Here is a 22,711-nt window from a genome sequence, read left to right on the forward strand (position 1 = left end):
GGCTTTCTCATGCATATCATATGTACATTCCTTGTCCCATTCCATATACATATACATGATAATGAAAAATACATAATTAGGAAAAAAACAGGGGCCAGAGAGATGGTGCAGTAATTAAGAGCATGAACTTCCCTTGCAGAGGACCTGAGTTTTATTCCTAGGTCCCATGATGGGCAGCTCACCAACTTCCTGTTACTTCAGCTACAAAGGTGTATGATATCTCTGGCCTCTGCAGGTACCTGCACTTATGTGTACATACCTAGACACAAATATACACATAAACACATCGTTTAAAAACCTTTTAAAATCCAAAAGACTGGGGAATTTTCATTTACCCTGGCCAGAAGTTAAATTTATCTAGTTTAAGCTAAATAAAATTCAGTCAAGACACTTGGTATTAGCAAAAAGAAGTTTAAACAAATATGGTTTAGAAAGATACCCAAAAACACACCCAAAATTTTGAAGTAACTAAAAGGGAATTCATATTTCAGTAAAAAATAGCAAAATGTCAGAAAGGAACATTTAAAAATAGATTACTAAAACCAAACTTGAGATGTCTTGAGCACTCAATAACTGATTTAAACATTTAAACAATAAATATTATTTTTGAGACAGGGTTTCACTGTGTAGTTCTGGCTGGCTTGTGACTCTCAATGTAGATTAGGCTAGCCTCAAACTCACAAAGATCTACCTGTCTATGCCTCCCAAGTTCTTAAGTGTTGGGATGTGCCTTTGTATCTGCCACTACACACACTATCTATACACAGCTAAATTATTACTATTTTTAACAGAAATAATCCAAAGATTGCTTTCATTCACTGTCCCAATGAAAGCAAGGGTGATTGCAGTAGGAAAACTGCATAGCAACCTTATAAATATTTCTTGTAACACTTTCCAAAGATAAACCACCAGACAGATCAAAGTGATACCTGGGGTGATAAGAGCTGCAAGCTGTTTGCTCTGGCCGCCATCCCTTGCCCTATGCTCAAGCTTCCATCAAGGCCTTTAGCTCTCACTTTGTCTCGGGTCACATACATGGAATGCCTGTGAGGTCGTTGCTGAGAGGAGAAGGGGCTGGTGTAGCCTAGCCCATAAGAAAATGATTCATGGGGTGCCGACAGAGAATGTGAATGGCTGCTGTCCATGTGTTCAGGCAGCTTCAACTCTTCCATGGTTTTTGAGTGTCTGGTGGCAGTTCGGCGTGAGTCCAGAGTGCCCTCATTTCGGTTATTTCTACCTGAAGGGCTGAGCAAAGTTCTCGTGTCACTGTGCCTGGTAGGGGTTGGGCTGGTGGGAGAGTTCAAGTCCAAGCAACTGGATGGGAAGTAGCGACTGGTATTAGTGTCTGTGATTTGGGCTCTGGCTTCTGAAAGGTTGCTCACAGACTTAGAGTCACTCAATGCCCCATGGCTTTTGGCCTTCGTCCTGTAAGATGGACTCCTGGAGGACTGGGGGATGGTGTCAATGTAGCTGTGTCGACTCTGCTTCTCACTAGGCTGCAGCGTCCCAGCTTTGCTCTGGGAGCTTTCCATGAATGAGTGCCTGTTCTGCTGAGATCTGCTGCTGGACTTGAGGTACTTGGTGCCTGGACCTTCTGAAGGCTTTGGGTCAATACTGAAGTCAAACTCGGTTTTAGACTTGGCTTCTTTGGGGCTGAGAAGGTGTGGTATGTTGTTGTTTGTGTGATCTTTGCTGGAGGACCCTGGCTGGGTGCTTGCTTGGTAGGTTTTGGTGTGCATCGGACTGAGAGTAGCTCCAGCAAGGTTTCCATTCAGGAAGCTTTCATTTGCAGGAAGGCCTTCATCAGCCCGGGGCAGACCCACACTTAGGTTCTGAATGTCCTTGCTGTTGGATCTGTGATGAGTCTGTAAAGCAGCTCCCTTGCTGGATTGGTTTCTATGTTTAAAACAAAAGAGGCAGATCAGTTTCCTTCAATAGGGGGCAAACAGTATAATGCTGAAAACAAATAAATAAGAAATCAGTAAAGCAAAAAGAACATACTAAAGATACTGGGAAGGCACAGGAACACTGTGAAGGAAGGAGTGGAAAGAATTAAGAGCTGGAGGATGGGGAAGGAATGCTACTTTCCAGATCTGACATGGCTGCTGAACTATAATCTTTACCCAGAGAGGTAAAGGGAGAGGGGGGTCATAGTCTTTGGTGGTGTAACCACTGATGCATTGCTCCCACTCAAGCTAACAATCCCTTACATGTTCATGAAGGCAACCATAATTAAATGCTGTAGGCTGGGCACACACAGAGCATGAAAGTCACACAGGGACTTGGGAAGAAGGAATTTGTTGGAAGAGTAAGAGGATGAGAAGATAATAGGAACATTTTAATCAGAGAATAGTGTGTGCGTGAGAGAGAGAGATTGTAAAAGTAATTTTTCTAAAGAGGTGAAAAATGACTATAATCACTAACCCTCTCAAATATGTCTCTATCAATAACAAGTAAGTTTCTCAGACTAAGTCACTCAGCAATAAAGCACTTTCTGATGAAGTTGTTTTGGCATCCTTAAATGCTTGTCTAACTTGCTGGCTGCCAACATAGTCACTGAGAGTCAGGTAAAATATGCTTTGGCTATGACTGTCTGGATCAGCATAGCTAGTAAGAAGAAGACAGCTAGCAGACTGTTGAAAACCCTTCCTTCTGCTTCAATGGCAGAAGGCAACACTTAGACTTGAAGGTTACTGTGTTCCTTGAACTTCATTTTGTTTGTAAAAGCTGTAGGCTGCCTCAGATACACACTCACAGTAACTACACACACTTGCCAACAGCTCATCGTCAGCCTGTATGGTCAATGAGTGAGAATTTGAATGATGTAGAAGAAAATGACACCCTGAAAGAAATGTGACCTGACTAGTGAGGCTTGTTGGAAAACATGATGATCTGTGTTTATGTTTTAGAGAAGTAGCAATTACTTGGGACTCTTGAGATAGTTCCTTGTACATTAAACAGAAATGCATCACTAACTGTTCAGATATTTCTGTGTAAACTAAACAGGAATCCTATATTGGAACACGGGGTCTTAAGTGATAATTGCTTGGTAAAAGACACAATTTAGTCTCTTCTTCATTTTACACCTCATTATTCCAAAGTGACTGAGCCCTTCTTTAGGACTCAAAGCTTCATTTCCTACCTAGTGTAATATACAAATAGCCACCCAGAGAGAACCCTTGTCTTCTGTTTGAAAGCTGAAATTGACATTCAAGAAGTCAGCTTGTTCCATTATAACTAATCAAAGAATGAGACTGTCGGCTTGAGATAGGTTCAGAAGTTAGTAATAATTTACACAATTCCACTTTTTCTTACTGTGAATTAAGAAAACATTGCAAATATTACTACTGGTGAAGATGGATCATTCTGGACGAATTTATTTCCATCAGATACTAATTGGAAGAAAAGTCCTTTTGGACTGCTGTTGCTATTTTATAAGAATGGCAACCCTTAAAATTATGCCTTCCCATTTCCCCAGATTTAGAAAGGAATTACAAAGGAAACTTAAGTTTTGTTTTCTGTTAAATGATGTATAGAACATATCTCCAGTTTAATAAACTATGGTTCCATACACAATAGTGTCATTTGCAAGACTGATTACAGGGATGGTAAAAGAATTTAACACACATACATGCATGCACTCACACATACATGCTCACGTGCACATGTACGCACACACACCCAGCATTGGGATAGAAAGAAAGAAATGGGAGGATTTATTGAAATACATTACAGATGGTACCCTGGGCAAGCTCTGGGACAGAGAGGAACTAGTGTTAGGATGAAGGACAAGTTCTTTTTTGTGATAGTCCAAAGGAAACTGACTAGCTCTTATTGGATGACGCATCTGTGTCATATCTAGATGACTAGTAGACATTTTATTAATTTTCTAAGAAATAAATTGTGCTTTTTTATTTTCAGCCTAGCTCTTAATGGCTGAGTCCTCTCTCTAGCCCAGCTGTTTCTTCTCCTTCATATTAGTTACCTGTGTACAGACATTGAGAGTTACTAGGAGCCAGGCTCTAGATAATTTGCTCTAAGACACAGTGTAACTAGGAATTATTATGCTTATTATGGTTAATGCTGACAAGATAATGGTCCTGCTTGTAGACAGACAGTAGCCCTTTTCTGAGATCCACCTGCTCTGATATTATAAAGGCTCAGCAGTGCACTCCATCCAACAGCAGCATCCAGCCAGTCTATATATCCTAAAGGCATCAGGTTTTAAACCACCAGAATACCCTGATTACTTACATCTTGGTAACTGAAAAATATCTCAGCAACTTTCCAAAGACTGAATTATGATATATGGTTTTATTCACAGATATTATCTGGGTAAGTATGTTGGCTCTTCTCCACTCCTCTATCCATTCCTAGGCCTCAAGAGCACAGCACTAGAGACTAGGTCCCTCAGGCTCCTACCATCTGGTAGGACTGAGCTGGAGAAGGAAGTATCACAGGAAAAGGGAGATGGAGGCTGGGGGTGGAGACAGACTTCCCTGTTTCTTCCTGGCCAGGCACCCTGACTCAAGTCCTAGTTCAATCCTTCCACAGGACTCTTTGTGCCAAACTCTAGCTCTCCCTGGAATCATATTTTCTCCATTTTTCTACAGATGAAGATACAACAATGACAGAAGTTCTTTAACTTCAAAAGAGGACCAGGGAGGGATAAAGAACAGTGAAGAAATCCGTTAGATCTGCTAGAACCCTTAGATTTATTACTATAGAAGTCTACATGTGATCTTATACACATTCACAGCAATATAAGAGAAAGAAAGCTATAATGTTAAGGTGGAAATAATTGTCAAAGATCCAGATTTGTCATAAATAAACAACTACTCTTCATGTTTCCATCTCAGAATTAATTGGAAGCTACTGAACTCTAGACAGAATAATTTCTATGTAGAAAGGGCATCGCATTATCTCCACATTGGAGCTCTGCCAAAGCACAACAATGAAAAGCAGCTTTGAAAATTCCATAGATCTCTTCCATACACAACTCCAAAAAATCTGTATTAAACTGCCAACCATTTACAAAGATTTAATGTATAAATCACTCCATCACTTGTTTGTTTTCAAGACGGGGCCTCATGTTGTCTACATTAGCCTCAAACTGCTCAAGGCTAGCATTGAATTCACAATTCTTCTTCTTCCACTTCCTGAGTGCTGGAATTACATGTGTGCACTACTGTCTGGCTATAAATCACTCTCAAATGGTTGGCAGAGTAGATAAATGGATAGACAGTTAGTGTGTTTACGTAAAATAAGTTTAAAAACAAAGATAGCCAGGCATGATGATACAAATCTATAACCCCAGCATTTAGGAGGCTGAAGGATAGCTACAAGTTCAAGGCCATACTGGCACATCCCATAAACAAACAAGCAAGCAGAGACAGAGGCACAAACTATATTAATAGGGGGCAGGTGATAAAGCAGGACTATTGAGATGACTGGCACAGTCAAAATGACAACATACCATGCACAAGGTGAAAGGAACCTGAGAAGAGCCTGAAGGTGACAAGCAGTGGCTGAATAATGACTGAGTCCACTACCTCCTAGAGACAAAATGGCTTGGGATGTGGGGTGACAGTGCATCTCCAGGGACAGAGCAGAAGAGTATGTGAGTGACAACCAACAGATATAAGTTATGGACACATCTAAAATGCTCCGAAGGCCTGTGTTGAGACACCATCTAGAATTCCTATATCTGGCAAGATAGGCTTCCATGGAGTAAGTATGGACCACAGACAAGAGTGGCATCAGATGATGTAAGATTACTAAAAGAAAAACCACTTAGGACTTCCCCCTTCGATATATTCAATATAATATCAAGACATGAAAATGAACTCTTACAGAAAATTTTATCTACTAACAATTCCTACTGTCAAAGTTAGTCTTTGCTAGACTAATATACAGGCCTCCTTTCAGACTACAGATTATACCAATGATGACTACAGAACAAGTCACAAATTTATCATTGGTCAACCAAACTTTACATCATTGGGATAATTTTCTTTGTAAACGTAAATTATGGAAGTCATGTGTTGTTTCAAATAGCAGGGAGACTAAAAGCCATAAACCAAGCCAGGCATGATCCCAGAGAAGATACAATAATAATGTTAACCAGCCAAGTACAAAGGAGTAACCAAATCATGACAGTTACTTCAAGGCTTAGTATACTAAAAGCTTGTGGATGGGAACAGTGAACAAACCAGCTAAGTAAGAATGGCTGAAAGCTGTGCCAGAATAAGTAGCTGTCTTGAAGAGTAAACAGCTCTGCAACAGTTACACTTTCACAGCTAAGCAGAGCAAATTCAGGACCAATGCTTCTCTTAACCTATGGAAGCCCTCCAAGGCCTCAAAGTGCTAGGTCTTGACCTTTCAAAATTCCAGTCTATTAAGAATAGTTTTCCATATACAGAAGGAATTTGTGCATGTGTGGTAGTATTAAAATTTTAAAAGCTTCATTGTTTTTGATTTCTTAAGTGAAACAAATTATGTCTATGTCCCATATCTAAAAATCCTCAGATGTCAAAATCGGGTTCTAGAGGAAGTAGGAAGATAGGGAGGTTGTGCAGAACACCATTTTCCTGGAAATGCAGTGACAGAATTGGGGAGTGTCAGGGCATGGAAGGTATCTGACTGATTCAATAGAGGGGAAGAGAAAGAAGAAGGGAGAGGAAGAGAGGGAGAAGAGGGGGAGGGGAGGAGAAGGAGAGGAAGAGACAAGTTTTCAGTCAGATGTGGTGACAAGTCTGTAATCCTGGTACTCAGGAAGGGCAGGTAGGAGGAACTCAGCAAGCCCGAAGCATGTTTGACTACCTAATGAGTTTCTCAGGGCCAGGAATACAGGTATGCCCAAGCAAGAAAAACATATTTTAAAATTATGTTCAAAAACCGATTTTATAATGTACTACTTTTAATTATTGACTTCACTCTTTTCATATGCTTATTTTTATTAACAAAAAACCAACACTTAATTTCTCAACTCAATGATTGAAAGGCAAGAACAATAAAATCACAAAACCCTTCTAAAGAGGCTGCCTATTTGATTCAGTTGCAGTGTTCCCACATATGTGTTCAGTGTCTTCTTTTCCTTCCAGGAACCCCTTTCACCTGTCATTTACACAAAATCTTCTAGGTTAATGCTTAATGCTGTCTGTGATTCTGGAAACCTCCTGAGTTGCTAACTCAATGCTATCTTTCCAAGGGAATGCATAGGTTTTCATCATATACTTGTTAAGTACAAGAAAGTCTTTAAGAGTCCCACACAACTCTTTAATTATAGTTCTGAATCACGTAATAGGCATGCAGAAGATATTTTTGAATAAAGAGGGCTTTCCTTCTTTTCTCTAATTGCATAATTTTAGCAGCCACCTCTTCCACCTACTTATAAGACCATGACTGCATTTGTATTTCCTTAGAAGGGCATATTTACCTATTAGACAGTGTGCTGCTTTCCACATGATAAGGTTTCCTTTTCGTTGACCTTGAAGGAGAGCGATCCAAAAGTCTCTGGGTTTGAAATGTAGGGTGATTCAAACACTGCTCTGTCAAGTATCTGTCAGCTGGGTCCAACTTCAGTAAATTCTTAGAAGAGTGTAGGAATAGAAAGAACAAAGTTGAATATAAAGTTTTCTAATTATCTTATCTTTTCTTCCTAGAAAAGAAATATGTGGTCACTGCAAAATACCTAGCAACAAGGAAAGAAACAAAATCATCCAAATCACCCACAGTCTCACAATTATAGTCCTCCTGGTAGAAATCATTCTAGCCCTGCTTGGGAATACCATATATAGTCTTCTGCTATAATACTTGGCTCATGATATACACTTGTTTTTAGATCCCATTCTTTTCATCTACTTATAAAAACATATAACTTAAACATTTAAAAATATTTTAATAAGCATATGTTTGCATTATTCATATTTCTACTGTCTTCAAGACACCCAGTTATTCTCTCTGGAGACAGCTCACATCACTAGTTCCCTGTGCATTATACATGAGGTATATTCTGCACATACTTTCATCTGATTCTTTACATATTACCCCAATAGCTGTAAGCATGCAACTGTATGTATTTAGTTTCCCTTCCACTTAGCATACAATGTTGAGATCATTCTGTAAAGTGCAGAGCTTTAACTGTGTATGTTTTATAGTTTGTTTCCAGAATTCCCAAATGACAAATAGTGACATTGTTTCCTTTTTACAATATGCTTTTTGGGAAGGGTGGGGATTGAAGGCAAGGCCTTGTGCATGCTAAGCAACTGCATTACAACTAAGCTACATCCTCAGACCTTACATCAAGGCTTTAAATGATTGCGTGGAAGCTTGTGTTATAGGTCTATTATGATTTACTTATCAGGCATCCTACTACTAGACATTTGAATGATAGCCACTTATGGCTAATACTATGACAAAAACAAAAAACACTTGAAGTTGGATTCTTTTTTCTTTTCTTCTTATTTTCTGAGACAGGGTTTCTCTGTGGCTTTGGAGGCTGTCCTGGAACTAGCTCTTGCAGACCAGGCTGGTCTCAAACTCATAGAGATCCGCCTGTCTCTGCCTCCCCAGTGCTGGGATTAAAGGCGTGCACCACCATTGCCCAGCTGAAGTCTGATGGATTCTTAAAGGTGGCAATGGTAGGTATGCAAAGCTTTAAAGTATCTTTTCTTCATTCTGATAAATTACCACTTAGGAAGGTTGTTTCAAATTATACTCTTCTCACAAAGAATAGGAGTCTATCACTTTCTAGGTACTCTCACCAACAATAGGTATTCTCATTCTTCTTAGTAGTTGTAAATTGGATATTTAAAAGATGCTAGTTCATAGCTTTTTGTTTAAAATTACGTGTGTGTGTGTGTGTGTGTGTGTGTGTGTGTGAGAGAGAGAGAGAGAGAGAGAGAGAGAGAGAGAGAGAGAGAGAGAGAGAGAAAGAGAGAGAGAGAGAGAGAGAGAAGAGAGAGAGAGAGAGAGAGAGAGAGAGAGACAGCATGCAAACCACATGTGTGCAATTGCCCTCAGAGGCTGGACCACTTGGAACTGAAGTTACAGATGGTTGTGAGTTGTTCAATATAGGTGCTAGGAAACAAACATGGGTCCACTGCAAGAGCAACAAGTGCCTTTAGCCACTGAATCACTAGTTACTTACATATTCTCTTCATTCATTTTGCTGTTTCTGTAGCCATCCTTACTTAGTTCTAAGTGTTCTTTGTTCAGTAAGACACTAACCCTCTGTTTTATGTTGAATGCACTGGAATTTTCACAACTGAAATGTGTTCACCCAAAATTATTTATCCTAGCTGGACACGATTTTTTATTTTGATTTATAAAATTATCAAATATCTAAAAACAATAACCAACATACCCCAACACAACATAATAAAGTACTTAAGTTCACTCTTCTAGGTATTTGTTATTTTCTCTCAGAAAAAGGAAGAAGGGTAAAATTCCAACATTCACAAATTCACTTCTAGTTCAGTTTTGTCTTATCCATAACTAATATCTTTAGTTAACTACTGAGAGCAAATTTGCTTCTACTAAGCCAGACTTCAATTTCAACCTAGCACTACAGAACATTTCAATTCTGGTCCTACCAGACACTGACATATCTATTTTGATCCAAAGATTCTAATTATTGAAACTCAACCACTAATTACATGCAAGTGAATTTATATCCATATTAATTCAGACACAATTGCAAACTTATTTCAATTCTTTTTTCCCTTATTATAGAACAAAAACCGTAATGGTTTTAACTAGTATTTCCAACAGTTTACCACTAAAATGGTTTCAAGTATAAGATGCTCATTAAAAAGAAAATCAGCCCCTAAGAAGTCTTTTTAAATTCAAAACACGTATGATGTTTTGTAAGTGTTGGTGCTGTTTTAACTTCTTCAATATCATATAGAAGTTACTGTACACACAAAAGCTATGTTCATATGCTATGGATGTAATTACTTTAAAGCATGAAGACCATATCAGGACAGTATGAAATTTACCTAGCTAATGGTTTAAAAAATTTAGCATGTGTGTGTGGGGAGGCCTCATCATTTTTTAAAACTAACATGAAATGAATACAATTATTATAGTTATTTTTAAATTATTAAGGGCATGGATGTGCATTAATTTTAGTGATTTTTATCTCTACTAAAATGGCAGCTATAAAGATGAGATAAACATTTTAAGTATTAGATGTGGACACAATTAACATACATTTAGGGAGCAGTAAAGAGACCAACTAAAAGGACAATGGAGGCTTTTCATTTTTAAAAGAATGGTGGTGGTGGTGGTGGTGGTGGTGGTGGTGGTGGTGGTGGTGGTGTGTGTGTGTGTGTGTGTGTGTATGTAAATCAATAATAATTAGGCAATGTTAATCAGTGACAGAAATCAAAATTATGGATTCTGAGTGGGCCAGGAGGGTAAGGCCTAGGAAGGATCCAAAGGAGGCTTCTAAGATATTAACTAAGTTTCTATGTCTCAATCCAGGTAAGGTAACAAAAATATGTTTACATTTATAAAATCTCAGAGATGTAGACCTAATTTGAGTACTTTTGAATGGGTAGTACATGTATGCATGTGTGTGTTTTGCATGAATGTATGTCTATATGCCTATTCATATAGTGCCTGCCATGGTCAGAAGAGGGCATCTGATCCTCCAGAACTGGAGTTAAAAATGGTTGTGAGCTGCCATGTGGATGCTGGAAACTGAACCTGGGTCCTCTGGAAGGGTAGCCAGTGCACTGAGTCATGTCTCCAGGCTACTAACTTTGTATTTCAATAAAACACTTACTTACTTTTAGAGAACAGTGACAATAAATATATTAAATATTAGGAATTGGAATGTTTACTTGCCAAGCCCTTTCCTCCCTCCAAACCCTTCCATATAGCCCTCTCCACTCTCTTTCAAATTCATGGCCTCTTTTTCTCAGTAATCATCATTGAATTTTTAACTAAAGGAAAAAAAAGACAAAAGTCAGAAAACATAAAATTGTATTTAATTCAATTTTCTACTCTGTTACATTTATATTTTAAAAGTTACTTGATGAGTAAAGCCCAAATTGACAAGCATTGGGTACATGAAAGAAGGTATTGGCAAAACCCACTGATTTACCCAATACTTTATGTCTAATTAAATTGAGTGTTGAGGGTTCATTAGAAAAAATAGCAGTTCTCAATCTGTGTTAATAACATCAGTGCTTTATTAGAGTTTCACACAACACAGTATTTGGTATTTAATTAAATTTGGGAAATGTTGAGACAGAAATGCTTTACTGTGAGATTTCTGAAATCCATTATAGGTTAATGAATGCTGTGTATCTCTAGAAAGGGTGCATGGTATGTGGCCTCTCCCAAATGCCAAAGGCCCTCCTCCACACTTCCCCCACACCTACTTACACTGCTCCCTGGGACAGAGGTGAACATACCCTAAAACACAGCAAAGTTCTAAGAACACAGCTCAGCAACTTGCCACTGCACTAAGTATGTCTTTTACAGATTTTAACACAGTGTAGCCCCCACATTTTGACAGCTGAATGAAGGAGCATAAAACAAAACTGATTCATAATCAAGCATTGAAGTTCTACTCTGAAACAATCAATGTTTGCCTATACATTTACTACCTGAAATGAAAACTGGGAAAATATGAAAAATAGTTTTTACTCAAGGGACTACAGTCTACTGAGGTGGAAAAATCTCTGCTTGCTTATTTTTGAGACAGGGTCTTTGTAGCTCAAGCTAGCCTCAAACTTAGAGCAGTCCCCCTGTCTCACCCTCCAAAATTCTGACACTATAAGCATGTGCTACCATGACCAGCAAGAAAATCTTTAATAATTTGGGGGCTGGATAGGTGGCTTAGTGGTTAAGAGCACTGGAACCTCTTACAGAAGACCTGGATTTGATTCCTAGCACCCACATCGGCTACTCACAATTTTTCCACCTCCAGTTCCAAGAGACCTGATGCCTTCTTTTGGCCTCTGTAGGCACTGCATGACATGGTATAAAGACAGGCATGCAGACAAAATACACACACAATAAAACTTAATCCTAAAAATAGAATTTTGAGGATATTTTAGTAGTTTGGAGTAGGCTATCTTTTGATAGGAGGAACATCAAGTCATGATATTAGTAGTCCCTCTGATACATCTAAAGAAATGTCAGAAAGAGCAATCTACCTAGGGGAGAAGAGGCCCAGTCAGAGGAAACAAAAGAATTAGATTCACCGATTAAATCTACATAAACCATGAATAGCCTTCAATGTTGTATAAAAATAATTGTAGGATCTTTTGTCTTACAACATTCACTTTATGATTTGTTTTAAAACGTAAATGTGAGTAGTTCTTGAGTGCCAACAAATTTTCATTTTTCTGCCCATTTTAGGAAAATAATTTTACTTGCTCTTCTCTAGATGGACTAAGACAACACCAGATTCCTGTTGCAATTATAAATAAATTACATGCCTTTTAACATGACATACTCCCCATTAAACATCTATTAGCAAAACATTTAATTCATAAAAGCAGGCTATGGTCCCAAGTAGGCAAAGGAGAATACACAAACCAAAGGACTTTTATTTTGTAGAAACATACTTTTCTTACCTTCATAAGGTCAAGTAAAACACTATTTAAAATTCCAAGGTATCTTCTCTCTAAAGACTGAGGATGGTTAACAGCTGGAAACTGGAAGGACAACAGAGCATGGATGTTAGCATTTGGGGAAGGATATGTGTACATACATTTGTGGGGGTTACACAAGGCAGTGTTTGGACAGAAATCATTGGCCTAGTATCAATCCAAAGTCAAATTACTATTTGTATATAGATGTTTACAAAGTGTAGTCAGAAATAGGTTGATAACCGGTAGTTTATTGGGGGAAAGTACTCTTTTCATGTCTATATATTTAGATATGAATTAATAGGACCAAATATTAAATATTGGGAAAACTTACAGGTGAAAGACGATACTTAAAACTAGACAGACAATATTGAAGCTCACAAAATGAATAAAAGTCCGAGCCTGTGTATTTAATAGAATCTTGTCCGCTTATACAACTTGCTTCTAAAACAATTTATAGACAAACTGTCTGGTTCAACAGACAATTCTCACTACTGACAGAACTAACAGAAGGGCCATAATGTGATATCATATAAAGATGCCTTGGCCTTTCCACAAGAATGTGTAATTGACTTCTGAAAATGGAGACATAAGAAAGGAAAAAAGGAAGCAAGAGGCTAGAACTCAAAAGGCTCCATTTGAAATTGTGAATTTAGGCACCTGTCCTATTATTGCTTTTAGTATACTCTTTTAATGATCTATTTTAAAAATCTTATTTTAAAACTGTAACTGAAGGCAAATATAGGCACATAGATCAACAAATTCATTTCTAAATAAAGTAAGAGGAGTTAAAGCTTTTGATGTTGTATATCCTTTCTTCTACCAATCCACACCTGGCAATTTCTTGAGTGGTATTGAAGCACTTAGTAAGACACTGGCAGAACCCAAGCATTTATACACCTTCCAAATGTTGAGTGCTAGTTTTCTTGTAATATACATTTCCTTTATACCAACATATGAACATTTAAAAGTATAAACATTCTTAAACATGCTGAATAAAAGGACAGAGGGACTACTATATAGGATAATCAAACAAAATACTAAGAAATATTTATGCTACCATCACTGTCTTATATTCTGTAGGGCAAGAGACATACTTGAAAAAAGAAGGAATTGATTAACTGTGCATCTGTAAATGAGAGGCAAAAGCCAGGCATGGTGTCATACACCTGTAGTCTCCGCACTCAAAGAGTTTGAGGCCAGTCTGGGATACATAGTGAGAACCTGTGGCTGTAGAAGATCCTGTGGCTATCTTGAGCTCAACTTTGAAAGAAAGACAGGGAAAGCATTTTAAGTATTATTATCCTTTCATTTTAGAGATAAGGAAAATGATCAGAAAGTTCAAATAACTGGTTCAAGGAAAGCTACATAATTAATTAACAGAAGTACTATTTGCATCCCAGCCTGTGATTCAAACCCTCATTCTTTCTAAAATGAAGTACCTCTCCCAAGGGAGTTGAAGTTCCTTTTGATGCTACTTAAGCATTATCAGCCTAAAGGGTGATGCACCTCTCACACCATGATAGAAGACTCTCTACCAGTACATTTTAATAAAGACTTTTCTTCTAAGGTCTGTATTATTGTACCACATACCATCCTGTTCTTTCCCCAAGAATGACATTTCACTGATAAGACAATTAATTCTGAAAGCTAAAAGATCTTAGAAAGATCACAATAAATAAAACTGACCAGGACAGGGAGTTCTCTGTGAGATTGTGTCTCCTAGTAATGTCAGGCGCTACATGCATAAAGTCTCACCAACATGGACATCTAAACATCTGAACAAGGAGGACATAAATAAACATGCTAATGTGGACAAGGAAAGTTAACATGGCTTCAACCCTGCACAAGGAACTACAGACAACTAAGGAATGTTGAGAGCAGGAGAGATAGCTTTTCCCAGAGAAGAGCACACAAATTAGTTATACCAGACCAAACTCTGGTCAGCTCTGAAAATATACATATAAGTAACAATATATAGATTGAAAAGGTTATAAGAACACACACTCACATCGTGAATTTGAAAAAAAGAGCAAGGACTGGTACACAGGAGGGTTTGGAGGGAAGAAAGGGAAGGGGGAATTACATTATAATGCAATTACATTATAACCTTCAAATATATAAAAATTAAAATAAAAAAGACCAGGCAAACTCCCAACTTAAAAAACATAATGTATATTCTGTTGAATGAAATGTTATTCTAATATGAGATCATTCAACATATAGCCAAAGCTGGAGCATACAATTTAAAACTATATCCTAGGTTTTCTAGTTTCTTAATCATTTGGTTAATAAAATACAATGTGAGTACCTCTTTACTGAGCACTGGCTATACACAATGTCCTGGTCTGGGCCTTTTGTTCATTTGCAGTGCTAGTGATGGAACCCAGGGCTATGGGGCTGCAGGCATGCTAGGCAAACACTCTACTGTGTAGATATACCCTGAACCTTAGGGCACTTCTCATAGATAATTTCATCATCATCATAATCTATCACTATTTCACATGAGAAGAAAAGAGAGTCACAAGAATTAAATAGCTTCTGGAAGTTACCAATGGTAGTAAATACAGGGACTCTAATGGTCTACTTCCACTATGGTACAATGTAATTATTTTTCCAAATAATGAATATAATTAGAATGGCATGTTGTGGATTTTCCAGTCTCTATCTATGTGGATCCAAATACACATATGCTGGATTTGTTACTGGTTTGTTCATGGTTTGCAGCAAATGTAGTTCATGGGCCCTATGTGCTTAGCTATCTGTCACAGACAGTCTCAAAATGTAAAGGACAACTTTTCCCTTTAAAGACATTAAACCTCTAAATTGACTGCACTAATTTCGTTAAGACACCATGAACACTTCAGAATAAAATACAAATGTAGTAAAGTCTATAAAAATCAAACTGTCTCAGAAGCAGCAATCTTCTCGAAGGATATTTACAAATAGAGCTGTCACATGTTACTTAGCATTCTATAGACACCTTTGTTTAGTGAGGAGGTCTGTGAACAGACAGTACCACATACAAAAGAGAAAAAGATGATTTTGTGGGTCCTCTAAATTTGAATGTGGCCTCCAATTCAAAAGTGATTTATTCTTCAAATACCCACCTTAAATTTTAAATCTGCTATAAACTGTTCTAATGAAATGCCAGATATGATTTCTAACTTTCCAGAATGTGTGACATGCTCATGGTCCAAATCACAATGAAATATGTTAGCAGCAGAACAATGGAGTGCAATGCAGTGCATTATGCTTTCTTATAAATTTATAGTTTACTCATTAATTTAGTAAGAAATTAATTTTGTGTTTTATACCAGTAGTTTTGGTTTGGTTTTGTTTTCCTCTGTGAAATTCCCATATCTATGTGGCATAAGCATAGCTTATAATACCTGCACTGGAGATGTTGAAATCATGAGGGCAAGGCAATATGGATTACATAGTTTCAGGCCAGTCCTGGAAATCTAGTAAGACTCTGTCTCCAAAAATCTAGCTTCTATGAAGAACTAAAACAACAAAAACAAAACAAAAAACACCAGACACCCAAACTCCAGATCATTCATTCAATCAACAAATGGGTAAATGAACTGAATATATTTCTCAAAAGAAGATACACAAAAAGCCAATAAATATTTGAAAAAAAAAGTTCAACAACCTTAGCCATGAGCGAACTGCCAATTAAAACTGTCTTGAGATTCTATCTTATTTGAGGCAAGCTTAAGAAAACAACAGCAAATGCTGGTGAGATGTGGGGAAAGAGGAACCCTCATTTACTGCTAATAGGAATGTAAACTTGTGCAGCTACTATAGAACTTAATATGGAGGGTCCTCAAAAAAGCAGAAAACTACCATCTGACCTATCAGCTACACCATTCTTGGGTATCTGCTCAAAAGGAATTGACAGTGGCACACCACAGAGTTACCAGAATATCCATATTTAATGCAGCACTAGTCACAATAGCTAAGATACAGATCCAGCCTAGATGCCTACCAAAGATGAATAGATAAAACATGACATATATGCACAATGGAATCTTATTTGGTCATTAAGCAAATTGAAATTATGCCAGCTGTAGAGAAATGGATGAATGGAAGATAATCATGTGGAATAAAATAAGCCACATTCAAGAAAGCAAATATAACCTTTCCTTTCATATGTGGAATGTAGATTTCATTATGAGGCAGAAGAGAGAGGTCTGACAGAGAGGGAGATGAGACAAGCCAGGATATTGGGAGACAAAGAATGTATCATGTTTCTTTTCATATGCAGAATCTAGTTGTGTGTGTGTGTGTGTGTGTGTGTGTGTGTGTGTGTGTGTGTGTGTAGAAAGCAAGAAGAGGACTATCTGGGGGAGGGTTAGGTCAAAGGGACCAGCAAGAGAAGGGAGGAGGAAGGATGGGGGAGGGCAATGAGGGTGATGAATAAGAGCAAGATCACAGAGAAAATTATTTTGCATGCTAATAGAAAAAAGAAAGTTGGGGGGACAAAGAAAAGAAAATGTCTTTTAAATAATAATTCCTTATTTTCTAAGTTATTGAGCAGGTCTAGAAATGTCAAAATCTGCTCACCATTCAGATTCTGCGGCATAGACCTTCCAATCAGGCCTGTAATAAATCAACTAGTAGACCAAGTTTAAATGACATTATGATCCTTCAGCCAACTATTTATTCAACACTAGGTGTACTATTATGAATGGAGCAGTTTCCTTCCTCAAGAAATTCATGAGTCTGGTAAGGAGGCATATTTGCAATGAGTGTGCAATGGGTACGACAGAAAAGATCAAAGTGCTATAGGAGCTTCAAACAGCCTAGATGAATACTCTAGAAGGGATTCACAGGTGTCTAGGTCAGTGCTTGGAGCACTAGAGATGTGACAGTACAGCACTACAGAAGACGCATGCCATACCAAACAAATGGTGGGAGATTCTCGGTGGCCTGAGACTATAGCACAGAGATCAGGACAGGTGATGATGAGGCCAGAGGGCCTTTAATGCTATTCGAATGAATCTAACTTTTAACAGAAATCACAGGAAGTTCTAAGCAAAGGGAGACATTTAAATGTGTGGTTTGAGAGAAAGTTGAAGAGATCAGTTTGAAAATAACTCAGGTAAGGATGATGGGGTAAATGAAGCATTAGCAGCAGAGAGAAAGGAAATGCAATTGAATTTGAGTGCTGATGGCACAGGCTCATCCATTCAGGCAGTGAGCGTCTACTGCACACGTGATGGTTAAGTGTTAATTGTCATCTTGACAGAAAACTAGAATTTCCTGGCAGAGGGGCCTCCAGGCATGTCTGTGTGGGTTATCTTGATTACCTCAATTGATGTGGAAAGGCCCTGGACTATATAACATGGAGAAAGGGAACTGAGCAATAGTTTGTCTCTCTGCTTCTTGACTGAAGACACAGTGTGACCTGCTCCCTCAATCAAGTTCCTCCAGTTGTGACTTCCCTACCACAACTGACTGTAATCAAAACTCTGAGCCAAAATAAACCCTCTCTCCCTTAAGTTGCTTTTGTCAGGGTATTTTATCACAGCAACAGGAAAAGAAACCAAGACAATGTGTACTAGGTTCTATGTTTATTGTTCTAGCATCTAGTATAACATTAAGCACTAAACTGACAACATAGGCAATTTCTGTCCTTGGAAACTTACAAACAGATGAAATAATTCCACGTAGGACAGTCATGGTAGCACATGCCTTTAATCCCAGCACTTGGGAGGCAGGGGCAGGAGGCTCTCCGTGAGTTCGAGGCCACCATGGTCTACAAAGAGAGTTCCAGGACATCAAGGGTTACACAGAGAATCCCTGTCTTGAAAAACTTTTAAAAAAAACTAAAAAAAGAAATAATTCCATGTTATGTTCAGTGGTATGATGGGGGGAAAGAGAGGTACTATAGGGGAAACCATGGAGAGCCATCAGAGAGAGGAGAGACTCTTTGGGTTGAAATTACAGAACTCAAAGAGGATATGCAAGGCAAGAATGTTTCCAGAAGAAGAAACCACTAGTCCCAAGTTCATAAGTACCAGACCCTTGGGATGCCTACAGAGGTCTAAGAATAGGCAAGTGTGTTGAGAATCTAGAGGGAGGTGAATGGAGACAGGTATGAGACAAGGTCAGAGAACCAATCATGCAAGGCCTCACAGACTATGACAGAGCGCATGGACTGATTCTCGGTGAAAACAGTAATTCAGTAATTATGACTACCTTTATTTTATTTGTGAATATAGTATTTGCCTTTCTGTTAGACCAAGAGCAGGTCCTAATTTATTGTCACATTTTCAGCATCTGGTATGAGAAATAACTGTTGAGCTAATTTGTTGAACTATATACTATCTGTAAACTAATCAGTGGTCTCAATTTGGCTAATACAAGCAAACATAAAAGGAGAAAAACTAGTCTAAAGTAACTTAGGAACATTTGGAAGAGGAAGTGAAAGGAAAAAGGAGAGAGAGGAATGAAAAAGTATATACACCTCACTTTGTTCATTTCTTTCAAGAGTGCTGATCTAAGTAGGAGCTGGAGCTGTGTTGTATATTCACATGTGAGCAGTAGTTTTCTCAAACAGAGCCTAACTGAGGTCCAGAAAGTCAAAGATAAAAAACAAAGTGCTTTACAAATGGCAAATGACATCATGAAATTTGTCATACCATGATAGTTGATGGTTGCTGAGGGAAGAAGAGTCATTTTCCTTTGGGGCAAAGCTGCTAGTGGGTCACTCATATACACATGGGAAGCACTAACTTGACTCATGGGGTTATCAATAACAACAAGGACAAAAATAACGGAGGACATGAAGTTTAGAGGGAGATGATGTGGGGAGACACTAGGGAGGTAATGTTGGAGGGAGGTAATGATAGTTGGACATGGTTGAAATACGTTGTATGAATATGCAATATTTTCAAAGGATAAAAAATTTAAAACATAATAGCATTGTTTGAGAATTATACATCTGCAGTGGAAAAGAAGATAAAAGAAGGTATGATGAAATTGTTTAGTAGTTTCTACAATGACTGCAAATTGACACATTGGCTCAAAGGAGTACTTAAAAACTTAAGCTGCTTTTGGGGATAGATGGAAATGAATAGTCCATAAATCACTCGTCATTCTGATAAGGTACCTCTGGCAGTTATATGTTCCTTATTTGGGAAAAGTTCATGGTTTGGAAAATGTTTTTCATTGTATTATCAGCAAATAAGTCTTGCACAAAGGTAGTAAGTCTAAGAAAATCTGTCCAAGACTCTGACTTCTACAGAGATTTGATGTTCCACTGTCAATGTGCAAGAAATATCTGTGGAGCAGACCCTCTAAATTTGTAGAATGCAAGTACTCATGGCCATCTTCAAGTCACCACAAATGCACTCACCTAAGTAAACAACAGCACATTCCTATATTTCAGAGATGCTTAAAATTTTGAATGAAGAAACAGTGTAAGAAAGGTTTGGAATAAAATAATGTACATGCTAAATAGATTTTGAAAAATCAAACTTTACAGGTAAGAAAAAAAGACATTAGCAGCTCCTGCTTTCCAAATTTGCCATTTTAAAATTTAACAAATACTATATAGGCTTCAGAAATAAAATATTATAGTGAGAATTAAAAAGACTGTGATAAGATTGTGCAATGTGTAGCTTAGCATTCCATTGTGCAACGAACAGCACATTAAATACTGCCAGATTGATTCCATTTTGGATTTTAGCAAAGCCTCTTACCCGGAGCCCATGGAAACGAGGATTACTATAGAAGAGCTTCATCTGCTCAGATGGAAGTGGTCCTAGCACCTTCTGAATAGTAAAGAGTTGGTCGATTTCACTTTCTCCAGGAAATAAGGGCTGTCCATCACTAAGCTCCCCAAGAATACAGCCCACTGACCACATGTCCACGGACTTTCCATAGGGAGCTCTGAAAAGCAAAAGAAGAGACAGTCTTAGCAATTGAAGATACAAAATGGTCTAATAATTCCCAACTTATTTTGGAACAATATATGATTTAAAACATGCATGCATGTACTTAAGGAATTTAAAGGGGTCACTAGCAAAAGTAAAACTGGAAAGAAGGAATTAGAGCTATCTGAATAAAAATTCAGAACACAAGTCCATAACCCACACTCAAAAAGAAATCAATTTAAACACAATTGAGTTAGTACATACTAATTTGAAATCTAGGTATATCTTGAACACAAATGGCTTTAATAAACTCTAATGGAGTGTACACATTGGATAAGAACACCTTGCTTAGGGAATGTAATGTTCCCAAGAAATGTATTTCCAAACAATAACACTTTAAGCTTTAGTCTGGTAGAACATGTCATTACTTAGAATGTGACATTCGCCTTATATATCTTAAACAAATACTGAATGTTATTTAACTTCTGATTGCTTGGTATCACAATTTCCAACAGCTAAGATGATTACTTGACTATAACTGTATTTTAAATGAGGCATTCTGATAGCTACTTCTATCAAATAATGTTTTAATGTACTTAAGGGTTTATAGCTCTCTTTTAGGAACTAAATCACTACAGAGCTTTAAAAGGAGAGTTTGCTACAAATGGAGGCCATAAATGAAAATCTAAGGCTCCCCAAAACAGCCTTATGGCTTGGTACCTAAAACCTAAAACAAAATTATTTATGACAGTTTAAACACAAACTATATATACAGTTTCAAACATAAATAATCCAAATGAAATTCTAGAATGCCATAATGATAATATAAAAATTTAAATCTAAAGCACTATTAGCATACAGAATATATTTAGGTTAATATAAGTTACTGCAACAATAACTCAGTATTTCATTAATCTCATTGCCTTCCCCCTGACACACAAAAAATCTAAAACCATGAGGAAAGATCATTTCAACATTTTGGTAGCTTTCTGGACAATTGAGCATATTTAAAAATACTATTTGAGATAAAAAACTTGTCTTAATAGCAGTAGACTGAGAAACCTATGGAAGAAAATTTCATGCTTGTGACAAGCTATTTTAATCCTATCATCTAATTTGAATACTTTATAATGAAACTAGTTTTGGACATTAAGGACAAAGTCTTTGGAATGTGTAAACATGTAGACTCTTAATATTAAACCAAATACCAACTGATTTCAATGAAATTTCCACACAAATATGGAACTTAAGTATGGAACTTAAACTACAACATAACAATTCAACTGAACTCAAGTTGGCTGTACTGTGCTTATCTACTTTTAGCAACTATCAAATATATCTAAACATAACCTTGGTTTTCCAATGGGTACCATTAGAGAACAAATGTTCTCTAAAGATTCATAATAAAGCTATCCTCATAATACATTCCGTGGGTCTACTTTATAGACAAAAATCACATTTTAAAGACTTCTGCAACACATGGGCTCTTGGTTGCAGTTCTAAGAATGATCTACTTCCTACTCTTCATTGGCAAACAATGTCCTGTAAATTCAAATTACAAATCCCTCAAAAGAATATGATACAGTCCAGTGAGCCACAAAAGTACACAGGAGAAATGCAGATAGATACAAAGAAAACCAATCCTAAGTCAAAGGTCAAAAATTAGGACAAGAAGCTGGGGAGATGGCTCAGTGGGTAAAGGGCTTGCTAAGCAAGCATGAGAACCTGAGTTTTGATCTCTAGTACCCACATAAACATCTGCATGTGGTAGTAGATACTTGTAATGCCAGCATTGGGAAACAGAGACAAAAGGATCCCGGGAGCTCACTGGCCAGCCAGTCTAGCCAGCCAAATGAGCTCCAGGTTCAGCAAAAGACCCTGTCTCAAAGAAATAATGAGAATAATACAGGAAGATACCCAATGCCAACCTCTGACCTGCCCATATGCATTCATGGTGGCACACACACACACACACACACACACACACACACACACACACACACACACACACACACACACACACACTAACACAGAAATTTAATTTATAACTTGGTTCATTCAAATGATGAGACAATATGGTGACTAACTATGATTAATTTTCAGGATAAAGCAAGCTTTTGATTTAAGAGAATAATAAAGGATTTTAAAACATCAATAGTATTTATTGACTCTAGATCAGGAATAAATCAAGAATTGCCTCAGATAGTGGCTGGT

At 37.6% G+C, this 22,711-nt stretch overlaps 1 protein-coding gene across 1 annotated transcript in view; it reads right to left on the reverse strand.

The window, feature by feature from the left end:
- The window catches only part of Cdkl5 (cyclin dependent kinase like 5), a 186,851-nt gene that overhangs the window by 28,791 nt on the left and 135,349 nt on the right, over nt 1–22,711 (reverse strand). The window contains exons 10-13 of the mRNA XM_027432769.2: nt 20,324–20,513; nt 12,597–12,677; nt 7,439–7,590; nt 930–1,896 (exon numbers count right to left, since the gene is read on the reverse strand). Coding sequence (XP_027288570.1) covers nt 930–1,896; nt 7,439–7,590; nt 12,597–12,677; nt 20,324–20,513 — 1,390 coding nt within the window. The remainder of the gene's footprint in view (nt 1–929; nt 1,897–7,438; nt 7,591–12,596; nt 12,678–20,323; nt 20,514–22,711) is intronic.

The sequence above is a fragment of the Cricetulus griseus genome, chromosome X, assembly GCF_003668045.3.
Source record: "Cricetulus griseus strain 17A/GY chromosome X, alternate assembly CriGri-PICRH-1.0, whole genome shotgun sequence".
NCBI lineage: Eukaryota > Metazoa > Chordata > Mammalia > Rodentia > Cricetidae > Cricetulus > Cricetulus griseus.